Source organism: Aethalodelphis obliquidens, unplaced genomic scaffold (genome assembly GCF_003676395.1).
Source record: "Aethalodelphis obliquidens isolate GAN/ISIS:26980383/991018 unplaced genomic scaffold, ASM367639v1 scaffold1, whole genome shotgun sequence".
In the NCBI taxonomy this organism is placed as follows: Eukaryota; Metazoa; Chordata; class Mammalia; order Artiodactyla; family Delphinidae; genus Aethalodelphis; species Aethalodelphis obliquidens.
The window spans coordinates 87,715,727-87,731,653 of record NW_020837945.1 but is presented as its reverse complement, the minus strand read 5'-3'; the positions used below and the strand labels follow the sequence as shown (position 1 = coordinate 87,731,653).

Here is a 15,927-nt window from a genome sequence, read left to right as displayed (position 1 = left end):
GGAATTAAGTCCAGGTCTCCTCCCCTTGCCCTCAGGCCTGTGCATCCACTAACACGGATCTCTTTTTCATGCTAAGATTCCAAATTACAAAATTTTATAAAGTGCTTTCTTTGTCTCTATACCACTTATCTAACCACAATTCAAATGAGATGCTCCTTGTCTTATAAAGTGAGCAGAGTTGAGGTGATTACTTGAGGAGCTCAGGAGGGCTGCATTTGAGCTGAGGGAACCACCAAACCAGCTCCCGTTAACATATTCTCGGTGTTTCTCTGAAGCCTGGAACTTTTTTCAACCTCTACAGAACCTTTATTGTGTTATCCTTAAAGCAGCTACTCCCTTAAATTTTAATTAACAACAAGCTTAGCAGGTTTTAAATAACGGTTTGTCTTTGTGAAAGAAAACTGGGGTGGAAAAACGCCAAATCCATTTTTTAGGATAAGCTGAGGAGTCATTAAATCCTTTCCAACAAATTTTAGACAGTTAATTAGAATAAGTATACCCTTCATATCTTCCTTTCTGTATCATCTTCAAACAACAGAGCAAGGGTGCAAAGCTGAAATAATGACACACAGTCTGAAGAGTATCCTAAGTATATTAAAATCACTGCAACCCCTTTCACTTTGAATGATTTCAAAGCATTTATAATATGGACTGTGTGTCTATTAAATTCTGGCTAATAACCAGGAACAGGATGGGAGCTCAGTAATTTATTGCTTTCCCTGAACTGAACGTGTGACACTTTTCTTTGTCTACTCCAACCCAATCCTTGAGGAATGACTAAAGTGATCAGAAGATGCCACCAGAGTCAATGTTGAAATAGCTTCCTGAAAGTTTAAGCCAATCCTCATTCTTATGAAGTAGTTCGTTCAGCTTACATTAAAATCATTCTTATTTCCTGAAAACTGACTAGTTTTAGTAACAAATTTAATTCCTATTCTATGTGTTTTAAAGATATTCAAAAGGAAACCTAAATAATTTTAAATATCCCACATCCAAGTCATTTAAAGAGCTAGCAGATTCAACTTCTAAATCTTTCTGAAAATGTCTAGGGCATCCATTCAGGTATATCTTTTCATTCTGGTCATCCATCCTGGGAGACCAAGGTGGAAATATGACTTCTTACATCTACACTCGTTGTCAAACCCCAGCCATCTCCCATGGTCTCTGTTCCTTCTATCTCTGATGCTGATCCAAGGGTTACAGAAGGAGATCTATTTCCAGAAAGTCAGTAGACAATGATTTAAAATACGCTTCCATTGATTTTTCAATTTACTGAGTCACAACATTTTGGAGCTGAGAGGGATTTCAGATGTTATCAATTTCAAACTTTCCATGTTACAGATTAAAAACAACTAAGTCCTAGAAAAGATAAGTGACTTTCTCAAGGCCACACAGCTAGTTAGTTTAAAAAACAAAAAATGGGGCCAATAACCAATTACTGACTCTGAGTACATGCTCTGAGCCTTAGCTGCTTAGTGTTTCCTGCAGACCAGCAACATCAGCATCACTGAGAGCTTGTTAGAAATAAAGAATCTTGGGTCCCCTTCCCGGACTCACTGAATCAGAATCTGCATGATCACAACATCCCCAGGTAATTCATATGCACATTGAGAATCACTGGGCTAGACAGTAATGTGTCTTTCCCCAGAAAGCGTGAGTATTGGAGACAAGTAGACATGGGTCCACCTTTTCTAAATCTCCTAGAAGCATCACTTTTAATCTAAAAATAATAGCATAATCTACCTTGCAGGGTTTTCATGATATGAGCATAACATAGATATAGGCATATACATTTCATGATATATACATAGACAATATATGCAAACTGTCTGGCATGTAGTATCTAATACAGTATATAGTAGTTAATATTATTTCCAATCTCATGCTTACCATTAATACTGTGCTCAACCAAAAGGAAAGCCACGAGTGACTATGCATCCATGAAGGAATCACCTTTCTTTCTTCCTTTGTTCTATTTGTTAAATATCATTTTAACTTTTATATGTGATTAAGATTTCTATGATATTTCATATTTATAACTTCAAGATGACAGAACTAATCCCCAAGCCAAGTCAGGACCGAAAGAATACAACAGTCCTCTAGTATCTTGACTCTGGATCCTATAATCCTGGCCGTTAGGAGCCAGAGAATATCTGCTGCCTCTGCTGCCATGATTTTCTCCGAGACTCAACTGCCAAGAGATGAACCCACAGATTTAGCAACAGTTGAACACATTTAAAAGATGATCTCTCGTCAGTGAGATGTCACATCTGTCAGCATCAGGGAAAACAGTTTGAAGAGAAACAGAGAAATAGAAAAAAAATAGAACCAAACCTGAACCAAAATTTTGGAAAAATATAGAATAATAAACTGTACCAAATTATATTTTTGGAGGAGACATCTTAGAGGGAATATGGTAATAACATCAATTAGAAAACTGTGTTTCCCTAACGCAGTGGCTCTTAATCCTAGCAGTGCATTAGAAACAACTAGGAGGCTTTAAAAAAAATTGAATGCACATTTCTGAGGGAGGCACCCAGGCTTCAGTGCTTTTTAAAAGATTCCCAGTTGATTTTAATGTGCAGCCAGGGTTGAGAACAACTGCCCTACAGCAACAGAAACCTGGTCTTATTTAACATGGTCAATCCACTGAGAGTTACCGGTTGCTATTTGATACACAGTTCCCCAAACTTTAAGTACTGGATTTAACTTCAGTGTGTACCTCTTCTAGGTCTTTTCACCATTCTTCCAGGACTTCCACCATAAGGAAAGGAGCCCCTGGACCAACATCCTCTAAGATGTTTATATGGACCAGTGGCCGAACCTCTTCAACTTACAGACATGATGAGAAAAGGTAAATCACTGGGACTCTGGAGGCTTTTCAGAATCATTTAACCTGAATACCCAGAGAGTATGCCAAAGAGAAAGCATTAGGCAACTGAGCTTTATATTTTGCAAGTGTTAATGTGGGATGGGCTCTACATTGAGGGAATGGGGTTTTAGACACTTTGGCCGTCCTCCTCCTTGCATTCTCCATGCTCACTCCTACCATGTAGCTTTACAAAGGCTGTTCCCTGTCAGAAATGCCCTTTACACATGCACATATACACACACTGGTCACTTAGCTAACTCTACCTCTGCCTTCAGATATCCATCCAATCAGAACCTCCCACTATCCCCTTGATCAGCACAGAATTTGTGTTTTACTGTCCCCTGAATTTTCACCTCCTACCACCATACCTGGCACATAGTAAGTGCTCAATAAATACTGAACTGAAATAATGAAAATTGCATTTCAAGGCAGTGGACATATGGCAGGGAAGGAAAGCAAAAACTAAGAGAGAATGAAAAAAGGATAGACAAGTCCATGGAGCTCTCAAACTCCTTGGAAGAATAGCCTGGGGTCGGGGAAGAATGGGGGAATAAGAAAAAAAATTAAAGGGCAAAAGCAGTGATAATGAAAGACAAAATGACAATTATACAGCTCAACCCAGCCTTCCAACTTGGGAGTAAATACATTCATAAAATTCTCTGGCCATTTTTAATATTTGGTTTCTCTTTCTTTTTTTTCTTCTGCATCTCTCTGTTTCTTATTGACCTGGTACTATTATTTGGGTTTGATGAAGCTAAATTTTAAACACAACTGCCTATACCAACATATTGCAGCTTAGGCAAGGCTCACCTGCCTGCAGTCTGACAGAAATCAGGATTGATAAATGCGGGCACAAGAAGAAGGACCTGAGGGAGGTTTACCTGAGTGTAAATTTTATAGCTGGTACTTCTATTTTTCCTTTTAAAAATCTGTATTTCCCTACAGATAAAATCCTTTAAAAATTCTGAAGGCAAAATTGTTCTTCACAATAATTTGGAAGCAACTTATTCACAATAGAAAATCTGTTAAATAAATCATGGAATGTAATGTACCACTTAGCAGTTAAAAATGTTTTGGCATAATATTAACTGACAAATCAAGTTGGAAAAGTGCATACATACTATAATTGCAGCCACAAAAATATATACATAGGAAAAGGCGTGAAAGGAAAAGTATGCTTCTTACTCCTCCATTTTCCAAATGCTTTGTAATATGTTATACTATCTTAACTATGGAAAAAATAGTGATATGATATTTAAGTAAAATAGGTTTTCACATGCTTTTTCTCAATGCTTAATCAAGTTATTTTTCATTTGCTTTCAAGCAACTAAGTTGAACCATCTTTCAGCAAGAGCTTTACTATAAGACTGAAATTTTGTGTCATTTTTAAATTCCATACTTTGTATGAAATTTCCTCATTTCTTTAAAATAAAAAAAGGTCACTACCATTGATGGTGCAGAAAGGCAGAGATTTTGTTGCCCTACAGGAATAGTGTGACTATCAATGACCAGTCCTCCTTAGATTTTGAAGGTTTCATCAGAGCAGGTGAAGCATGATGTATTTGTTTCAACTTCTATTTATTCTCAATGAGTAATTTAATTAAATACATTTTTATATATATATAAATTTTTTTACAAACAAAAGGATTAACATTTAAGAAGCAATTACTCTGCACTGCATGTTTTCATAAACTGTTCTCTTCTAATTTGTAAGATAAGGATTATTATGCCCATTTTACAGTTGGGAAAGCTGAGGCTTAGAGAGTTTAAGTAACTTCCAAGCGTGCAACAACTAGCCAGTGATTGAATCAAGATTTAAACCCAAGGTTGTACTCTCTCCCCCGCACCCCATGGCTTACATAGGCTCTTGTCAAACATGAGATATTCGGAGCAGCAGTGAACAACCAAGACCACAGGGGGAAACTATGATAAAACAGAGTTGAAAATTGTATATCACAGGAGATAATAAATATGTGAATACGATATATTGGCAATATTTGTGGCATTAAAAGGAGCAAATAATTAGCTTCATATCCTATACCAGTAAGATTCTATAAAACTCTTAATTACTACTTTCATGTTTTCAGTAACTATGATTTCAGTAACTATGGGGTTTAAAATAATTAAAATATTGACTCTAAGTAAATCATTTTCAGCAAGTTTTATTTATGGGATGGGGATGCCAAGGCTTATGAAATCAATCTGCATGACTTTGGCCTACAAAGTCAAAGACAAATGGAAAAACAGGCAAAGAATACAGCAATAGAATCTGACACTAAGCCAGTATCCTTAGTTTGATGTTGGTTCATTTGCCTGTACCTCTTTCTTAACCACACCTCTGTCTTCACTGCCTAATTCACAGACTCTTGTGGAACAAGACTCAGATTTTAAAACTGACTTTAAACAGCAGCTATTGCTCTGCTTAATACTCTTGGTGGCAGTAATCATGGTGATAAGGAAAGTAATGACGGTTGATAATAAATCTAGATAATTAAGGTCCTCAAGTTAATTATTTGCAAATAAATTAACTAGGTTGTCTGGAAGCACTGCCCAGAACTGCTGGTAACTGTTCCACCCTCAGTTTCTTATTCTGCAAACCTGGCCTCTGTGTGTTCAGCTTCTCCAACTGTGTTCCCCCAGCAATCCCAGAGGCCAGGCAGCCAAAAACCCTTGGCTCCACTCCACACTGCCTTATTCTGAGACCAGAGACAAACTTGTCAGGATATCGGCTTCCCTAGGATTCCTCAAGAGATGCAACATCAAGAAATAAGCTTACAGACAGGCAGAGCAACCAAGTGGAAGTAAAAGTCCACTGAAAATTCTGAAACCTAATTTTTATGGTTCGAGGAAAGTTGAAGTCAACTTTATATTTTTTTCATTATTTTAATTCAAAGCCAGTCCTTTTTCTGATCATCTGCTATATGCAAAACACTGGTTTCTATCCTTATCCTCCATTCCACATGCCCAGCAATGTGAAGGAATATTTTTTCTTCCCTGAACAAATTTCTTTGTTAGGTGAGCCGACGTTAATCTCTAAATCGCAGGAGGCAAAATAAAACAAGAGCAGCAATAACTAATTTAAAAATTAAAGAAGAGAGAGGTTATTAGCCAAGGACATTACCACTGAGTGTTTATCAAATATTCTTTGGATTGTTTATACTAAATATTGAATTGGTATAAAGGAACATTTATCACATGTTACCATACAGAGAATGATGATATAATAAACATCTGAGTACCCTTCATTAAGCTTAAAAACTAAAACAATCAGAATTTTGAAGCCCTTGAGGGTGCTTCCCTAAGAGCGTCCCCCTCCTTATCCCTGCCCCCACCCAGAGATAACCACCCTCCTGTTTATCATTCCCTTGCTTTTCTTCATGAGTTTGTCACATCTGAATGCTTAAACAATACATTGTTTACTTCTAAATGTTTGGCGACTTTAAATAAATGGAATCATACCATATGAATTGTTCTGCAACTCGCTGTTTTCACCAAACATGGTCCCATGATTTATCAGTGCTGATGTGACTAGCTGTAGCTTATTTCGTCTGCTGTGTAGTATGCCATTATATGAATATACCACCATTTATTCATCCAGTCTACTTCTCATAGACATTGGCATTATTTCCAGTTCTTTTTGTACTGACAATGCTGCTATAAAACTTTTTGTTCATGTCTCCTGTACATATGTACAAACATTTCTTAGGTTTTACACCTAACTTGGGAATTGTCGATTCAAAAGTATGCACAGCTCCCACTTCACCAGGCAATGCCATTGCTTTCCATAGCAGCTATAGATATGATTCCATTGCTGTAGAGTTTTAGGGGTTTTAATTTTCATCAATCCAGAGGGTATTGTGCTTTCAATTCCCATTTTTCAGATTAGTAATAAGATTGAGTCTACGTCCCTAGTCCTTTTCTGTAAAGTGCCTGTTCTAACATGTGGCCCATTTTTAATTGGATTTTTGTCTTTTTCTTATTGACTTGTAGGAATTCTTTATAAAAGTCTGTTTTCTTTCATTTAAAAAATTTAATAGAATATAGAAAGGTAACCATTGAGAATGGTTGAAAACAAAATGAGAGAACTGGAAGATAAAGTGAAAGAAATACCTCAAAATCCAGAGGAAAATTACAAAGAGATGGAAATCTTAAGAGGAAGGATCAGAAAGTTACATGTGAATGATAAGAGCTCCAGGAGCGGGGAAAGAGATGGAGGAGAGAAATAACAATGAGACTTCCTTTTCTGACAGTATAGTAGACCAAATACACCAACCCTCCTGCAGCAACAATTTAAAATGCTATATAAACTATTAAAAACTTTTATAAAAGTTTCTATTAACCCTTTGTCTATTGTGTGCAAACAGCTTCTCCCAGTTTACTTGTATTTTCACTTTCTTTATGATGTCTTTTCATAAACATGGTCTTAATTTTAATGTGTTCTCAGCAATTTTTCAACATTTTGAAATCCTTTCCTATCCCAAGTTCAAAAGGGTATGCTCTGATACAGTTAATATTTTGTGGGTTTGCCTTTCACAATTAAGTCCTTAATCACCTGAAGTTTACTTTTGTGTGTGGTGTGAACTAGGCATCTATTTTTTTCTGTACAGATAACCAATTGTCCAGCACCTTTCGTTGGATAGTTTGTCCTTTCCTCAATGATCTAAAAGTATACATGTATCATATATTAGGTTTCCACATATGCATGGATATGTTTCTGGATCTCTACTCTGTCCCACTGGTGAATTCTGTCTACCTCAGACAAACACCACCCCTGAGCTTACAAACATTAGCATTATAATGCATCGTGATATCTGGTATAAAAGTTGCCCACCTTGTTCTTTTGTAATCAGGATTGTATTTGCTATCCTTAGATGTTTGCACTCCCATACCTATTTTAGAATCAGCTTGTCCAGTCATGCCTACCCCACTTCCCAAAAAAGCTCTTGTGATTTTTATTGGAATTTTATGAAAGCTATTAATTAATTTGTGGTAAATTTGCATCTTTATGTCACCAAGTCTTTTTCTGAATATGATCCTTCGAATGATTTGTATAATCTAGGTAGACCTTACCTATAAATAATCAGAGCCTGGTATTTCCATTATGAGGATATTTTAAATTGATGATTCAATTTTTAATGATTTAGAACTATTTAGATTTTCTAGCTATTTCAAAGCAGTTTCAATAAGCCATACATTTGTAAGAATTTGCTACATAGTTAAGTAAATCATATATCAAAGTTTTTAAATGTCTTGCTATAAAGTTGTTTCTAATATCCTCTATTATCTTTCTAATCTAACTGTATCTGTACTTACAGCTTTTAAATTCCTGATATTTATTTGAGTCTTCTCTAGTTTTTCTTATCAGTCTCATCAGAGGTTTGTCTATTTCATTAGTCTTTTCAAAAAACTAATCTTTGATTTCATTGATTCTTTAATACAGTGCATCTTTTATTCCATTTATTTCTACTCATGGATATTATTTCCTTCCTTACACTTTCTTTTAATATATTCTATTAATCTTTTCAAAACTCCTTATGTTGGATGCCTAGCACATTAATTTTCAGGCTTTCTTCTTAACTAATATAAACATTTAAGATTATTTAGTTCTATCTAATAGAACTAATAGAAGGTGAGGATGTACATACATCTCAAAAACATAGAAGACTTTGGTGGGTGGAAGGCAGAACAGTGGCTGTTTTAATCCATGCCACTCTCAGCTCTGCCATATGAGATAATGAGTTGAGTGCTCCTGGGGCAAAGATACATAGCAACTCTGCCTGTTTCAACTCAGCTGGCATTCAGCAATCTATTGCCCCACAGATTCACTTTGTAGGATCTAAGAGAAGGCACTTTTCCTTGAAGTCTGGAAACTAGAGCTCTCAGTGCCAGAAAAGCTTGAAATTTTCCTAGAAGGAATACTAAATGTATTAGTGGTACAGTACAATGGGCGCTGATAGGAAGAGAGAAGCCAGGAGTCTGTTCTAGCCATGGTTCTCTGGTCTACTTGGTTTCACTTGGCCATTAAGCCTCCCTACACTGGCTGCCTCAGTGTAGGGAGGCTCAGTATTGAAGCCTTTTCTAGCCCACATAAAGGAACATACTTTGTGAGCCTAATAAATGCAAGAGACTGAACATACAAAGGTGAATGCGGTCTGGCTGTAACTCTTGAGCCACTCAATATTCACTGGGCCAGAGAGGCATAAATATAAATATTTAGTATGTTAAGTATTATGGTTACTGTGGTTAGGTTTCTGAAGGGCCTCCCCAAGTTATGACAGATATACATAATTCTTTATTCACACCTTCCCTCCTCTTTCCTGCACCTGCCAGTGCCCCTCACCTCTCTGACTGCTTTGGGACCCTTTGTAGATCTGTCTTCTTGCCCTTTCCAAGTTCTAGTACCCTCGCTGAGTTTTGTTTCTCTGACTACCTAGGGAGTCTCATTAAAACCCACAGTGTTCATAGTTACTTCTGGACACAAATGATGCCCATATCTAAATTTTCATCTCCTCTACCACTGCTTTTTTTTCAACCCCTATTTAACACCTGAAATGCTGACAGAGTTTCAGAATCAGTCTCTTAGCCTCCAGGAATAAACCATTCCAAACAGCCAACCACACTAACGTGAGTGATCTTTCTAAAGTACAAAGCTAATTATATCACTTTCTTGCTTAAATTCTTCTAGTGGCTCCTCTAACTTCAGAAGACATACAACACCCTTTATCTCTGACCCCTGCCTATCTAACCAGCTCATTACCTGCCACCCCCACTCACTGCATCCTGGAATCCAACCACTCTCAGCTACCTTATTCCCCTTATCAACTGTTTGCTCATTGGAGATTTAATTCAGTCTATTACTGAATCCTTTAACCATCACCACTTAAACTGTTATGGCCACCTTGGTTTAATTAAACATGAATTAAAACATTCATGTTCATAAATCAAGTCCTGAGCCAAGTTATCCATCACCAATCTACTGAATGCCCAGTTCAAGGAATGTCCAATACAGTGACAGCCAATTTGCCTGAAGCCAAATTGCCAAATACTAATGCATTTGCCAGTTGATCTTTTTGGTGAATTTATCAAATTTAGTTACTTACCAAAAACTTTGTATAATCATTGTAACTCTCATAGTTCTATGGGTTAGTAGGAACCAAAAAGACTGCAGGGGACCCAGATTTGGGGCTTTGAGACTCTCCTCCTCTGTCTCTCAGTCTCTGCAGCCATTGTCCCTCTATCTCTCTGCCCCGCTGTCTTTTCCTCCCTGTGCTCTAGACACCCTCTGTCTTCAGGGTCCCCTGTTCTCAGGTCTTCCTCCCCTCCCCCCCGACCCAGCCATGCCCTACTGCTCTCTCTGTTCTTTGTTTCCTCTCCTCTCTGCCCCTGGGTTTCCCCCTCTCTAGGATCAGCAGGCCAGGCTACATTATGCTGATTCTGCTCTTCAACTTTCCCCCAGCAGAGGGTCCCACCAATCTTGTCCAGATCCCTCCTGTTCCAATAACAGGACAAGAGCAAAGACAAATTAAACATTTTGTTATAAGGACAAAATAAAACTGTTCAAATAAAACTTAGCAGAAACTTCAAAAAGCTGTTAAAAATTCCCACCCAAAATCAATTACCGTAATCTTATGAATAGTTAAAAGAAACAAATTTTGGTTAATTGATAAAGTTGCCAAATCTATCAAAGTCATGAAATTTGCACAAGAATATCAGTGATGCTAAAATGTTAGCAAAACAGCAAATAACTCTAAAAAGGACTTGAGTAAAATCATTATAAACAGAAAGGCTCCCATATGAAATGCTAAATTTTTGCTATATCTATTAGAAGAATATATTCATACACATATTCAAAAAATATATATCTATGAATATAAGAATTATTTATAAAGAGACTAAACCTCCCTCAGAAACTTACTTAGCTTTAAAAAAAACAAACAGATCTTAAAATACTGCTAAAAAGAACATATTCATAAGAAGAATATAATTCAATGTATTTTTAAAATATCATCTTAAAATATTCTTAAGAAAATACATCCATATTAATTTACTATACTTAAAACAATGCTCCTTAAAATAAGTTTTTGTTAAATCTGTGATTAAGTGGGCAAATTATTCATTTGGCAAAGTGATCCTTCAATAAATTGGCAAATTGGCTAATCATGGTGCATTAGCCATTCACTAACTGAACCTTTGGCAAATCAGCGCCCAGCATATTGACTTGCTTCCTTTCTGTACTCATTACAACAAGTCTCCTTAAGATGCATTGTAATGATTGGTATCTCACCCAGCTCCCTCAGGACATGTCTTATTCACTTTGTATTCCCCAGAACTTGGCACAGTACGTTTCATCTTATGAAGACTTTAAAATGTTGACAAATGAGTAAACAAATGAATTAATAAATGACATTTACCCTGCCTTAACATGAATAGTTTTCTTCCTGCAGGCTAAATACCAAGGGAATCTGAACTTAAATGAGTGAAGCCCAAGGAAAACTTTTTTTCTTGCACATTTTACTCTTTATATCCATGTTTGTATAGGTACAGCCTCATAAATAATTTGCTTGTGAACCATAGGACTACTATCAAACTTTAAGACACTATCCAAATATGGAGTTTGAAATAAAATTGTATTGTGTTGACTATGGCTTGAGGTAAATATAAAGCTTTATTGGACAATTAAAATTTTTTATACAAAATATTTTGTTATACTTGAACTTGCCTTGTAGTTTTATTAATAACTCACATTCTCCAAAAGGATTTGGGCAGAATGCTCCCTGTATATGTAGAAAAGACTGCACATATGTACTACTTGTTATTGCCAACATGTATAAATGCTGATTTGTATCCACCATACTGATTCATGGCTCACCATGAACCATGAAGCCACAGCTGCTCCAACAGAGCTTAAACATACTGCTTCGCCAGCATACACCAAGGCTAGATCTGCTTCAGACTTATAAATCCAAATTCCTGCTCTATACCTATGGCTGAATATCCCCCATATTCGAAACTTATTTTGTAGTCATGCCTGAGTCATTATTCCTCCTGAGAGCTCTACTTCAATGAACTATTCTAGCCTTCATCCCCTTATTTCTCCCTCTACCCCTTTTAAGAAGAGTCCACAGAGAATAGACACAAAGAGCCAAAGAGAGATGAACTGTCCACTCTGTTAGTAGTGGCAGAGTAACCCCCAAAGTACAAGGCTTCCTAGTGTGAAGGATGAAGTTTAGGCCTGAGGCCCAAAATATAGCATCATGCTCATTCCCCAACCCCCCAGCTTTGAAGACAACTTGGCATAGGAGGGGCACCTCACTAATCCACTTAGTCTCAGGCTATGGACACTCCCTTCCCCACCTGGGGCTTACTACCTAGAGATAGCGAGGCCAAGGCACACCAGGCCTGAACAAAGGCAAGTCCAAAAGGATGAGAAAAAAATTGTGCCACTCATAAAGAGTGATCTTCAGTCTCACCCAAAATGTAGACAGGGTCTCTGACTGTCAGGCTCTGGCCTATCTCACCAATCAGATTAGTCAATCCTCACCTGAGCTCATGACACTATGTTTGTCGGGGAGAGAATCTATAAATGAACAATCAGCCTCTCCCTTCTTAGCCAGGGCAGCAAAAACACCCCCTTTGGAACCAGGAAGAATAGCAAAATAAGGACCCCTGCTTTAACACCCTCTACTATTCCCCCAGTCGTCCAAGTTAAGTTCTTGGGCATAAATCTAAACTATATCCTTTTTCTCACTTCCTCATCATCCCCTATATTCTATGAGTCACCAAATCCTGAAGTTTTATCTCCTAGATATTTCTCCATACATCCTTTTCTCTCCATCTATCCTACCTCGATCCTAGATCCAGCCCTGATCATCCTTTGCCAACACTATAGTAGCTATCCCCTAATTCTTCTTTCTGATTTAAGTCTGCCTCCATCGTTAATCTAATCTCCACCCTGAAGCCAGAGTGATCATTCTGAAACTCAGTTCTGATCATGTCACCCTCTGCCATCTTCCCATTAACTACAGGATAAAGGCCAAGTTCCTTAAATGACTTACAAAAACTCTTCATAACCTACTACCTCTCCAAACTCATCTGCCCCATTTCCCCTGTCCCACACTCATCCGAGTAATAATAAAATTTGTGTAGTTTCTGACAGTCAGCATGTAGTTGCAAATCTCCATCCTTTGTTCATGTGATTCCTTCTGTCTGAAATGCCCTTGATTCCCTGTGTCATGTGGTTAACTTGGATTCAATCTTGAAGATTCTGTTTAAGGCATTTCTCCTCCAGGATGCCTTCCCTAACCTTAATCCTTGCTCCCTGCCCTGCTCCCTCAGGCTGGGAAAATTACTCCTCTTCTATACTCATGCTGTGAATGGCTCCATCATTGAATTTACTACCCTACGTTGATATTTTTTTTCATGTTGGTCTTCCTGTTGGGTAGGGGCCACATATAATAACTAGAGGTTACCAGCATTCAAAATACGTTCGTAGACTTTAACTGAATCTTTAGTCCTCCAAATTATTCATTCATTCCTTAACTTATCCATTAATTCAATTAGCAATAAATTCATTATTGATGAATTTCATGAGTATGTCCCACCTCACTCATCCACTTTCATTTTGCTGAGTAATATCCTGATTTCCCAGATGTGTTTAGCCTGCGTGGAAACCAATCATTTTCCCTCTTCTCTACACATCCCAGAGCACGTGAAGAACATTTGTTAACCATTTCCAAATTGTGATTTGTTTCTAAATTACCCATTTGAATCATTTTTGTATTCTTCTTGTTCTAGTAACATAACTGACTGATTACACTGCATCTCTTTTATGGGTATAGACTGATGTAAGTGATGCAGTGTGACAGCCTACTACTCTGGAGCTGAGACTATTGCTCCCTCCTTGCTGGCCTCCACCTGCAGGAAATCCAAATCTCAATGCAGCCATTAGAATTAAATACATTTTGATAAATAACAACAGGAAAGTAACAAAAGATTATTATTTTACAGCAGGCCTTTGAAGCCACTCAGACTCAGCCTGTCTCTTCTTGCTTCCGAAGTCTGGCTTTAACTGGATGGGCATTGATTTTTTTTTTTTTTTTCATTCAGGTTCATAGAGAATCAAGTTTAAGAGCTTTGATATAAATCCTACATTTTCCAAAGAAAATCTCACGAAAGAATGGGGAAACTTAGAGGATGGGTGGTGGCTAGCCTGAGGAAGTCAAAAGCCTGCAAGCTGGCCAGCCAGCTAGCTAGTCCAGAGGCACTGGGCCTGGGAGCTGGAGAGTAATAAAAAAGATGGGCTCTCAGAGCTTCTGGCCATGAGGAGAATGAGTGGCCATGAGTGAGTGCTGGTGGGAAAGAGGCAGGAAGGACACGGTCATGAAAAGATGAGGAACAAAGTCCTCTATTTAGCTATGATTCTCCTACTATAAAGGGCCCACTCCTCAAGGAAAGAGTAAGATTTATATAAACTACCTCATGAAGAGAACTTTTAAATAATAGTAATAATGATAATAAACTAATCCATTAATTTTATACTCTAATAACCAGATTAACATATAGTCTTCCTTAAAACCTTTTGGAAATATACTAAGTACATACATGTTCTCACACTTCTATAGGGAATCTAAATATCTAACAACCAGTCCAGAATGAACCAGCGCCCCAGAATGTATGCCAGCCATAAACACCAGTAAGGCCATCCTGGAGCATGAAGCTGAATAGAATCCCTGAATATACACACAATTATACAAATAACAGGCATCTCTTTCCTCCTCTGCAAAGTTCCACACTGGATTCTAGTACTTTTTCAAGCAACGAGAGTGACTAGTGATGAAAATTTAAAAGGAAAATCTGAAGTCTGTCTCATGTATGTTGGCTTTTTGTCTGAAGCTTAAAATAAAAATGGCATAAGAGCTTCTTTCTCCATTTTCAGCACTCTATGTGTCCTCCTCTCTGTCCCCAAGCCCTAAAAGCCAGCAACTCCCCCACTCCCACACCCGTGCAATCCAAAGCTCCCTTCTCCGTGGCTACTTGGTTGCCTGTGTTTCCAGAATCCTTGAGCATTGCCTCCTTCCCATATTTCTCACATCTCTCTCCAACCAGCCAGCACCCCCAGCAATTTCTCACTTCTTTTCTGCCTTCTCTGCCAGACATTATTTCAAATCCAACCCTCCACTCATAAGCTTTCTACACTATTCACTGCCTTGACATTCTGTCCTTTAGAAATTCTTTGGAGAAGAACAGCAATTTTGGGATGTTCTGATGTCCATGTCATAAAGGTGTAGCTCCCCACACCATTTCTTTTTTTATTTTTTTGAATTTTATTTTATTTATTTTTTTATATAACAGGTTCTTATTAGTCATCAGTTTTATACACATCATTGTGTACATGTCAATCCCAATCGCCCAATTCATCCCACCCCCACCCCCACTCTGCCGCTTTCCCCACTTGGTGTCCATACGTCTGTTCTCTACAGCTGTGTCTCTATTTCTGCCCTGCAAACCAGTTCATCTGTACCATTTTTCTAGGTTCCACATATATGCGTTAATATACGATATTTGTTTTTCTCTTTCTGACTTACTTCACTCTGTATGACAGACTCTAGATCCATCCACATCTCAACAAATGACCCAATTTTGTTCCTTTTTACGACTCAGTAGTATTCCATTGTATATATGCACCACATCTTCTTTATCCATTCGTCTGTCGATGGGCATTTAGGTTGCTTCCATGACCTGGCTATCGTAAACAGTGCTGCAATGAACATTGGGGTGCATGTGTCTTTTTGAATTATGGTTTTCTCTGGGTATATGCCCAGTAGTGGGATTGCTGGATCATATGGTAATTCTATTTTTAGTTTTTTAAGGAACCTCCATACTGTTCTCCATAGTGGCTGTATCAATTTACATTCCCACCAACAGTGCAAGAGGGTTCCCTTTTCTCCACACCCTCTCCAGCATTTGTTGTTTGTAGATTTTCTGACGATGCCCATTCTAACTGGTGTGAAGTGATACCTCATTGTAGTTTTTTTTTTTTTTTTTTTTTTTTTTTT

General features: G+C 37.7%; 1 protein-coding gene across 1 annotated transcript in view; it reads left to right on the top strand.

Moving 5' to 3' along the window:
* KCNMB2 (potassium calcium-activated channel subfamily M regulatory beta subunit 2) overlaps positions 1–15,927 on the top strand; it is a 251,494-nt gene that overhangs the window by 217,478 nt on the left and 18,089 nt on the right. The window contains exon 2 of the mRNA XM_027111497.1: positions 2,732–2,854. Coding sequence (XP_026967298.1) covers positions 2,799–2,854 — 56 coding nt within the window. The 5' untranslated portion in view covers positions 2,732–2,798. The remainder of the gene's footprint in view (positions 1–2,731; positions 2,855–15,927) is intronic.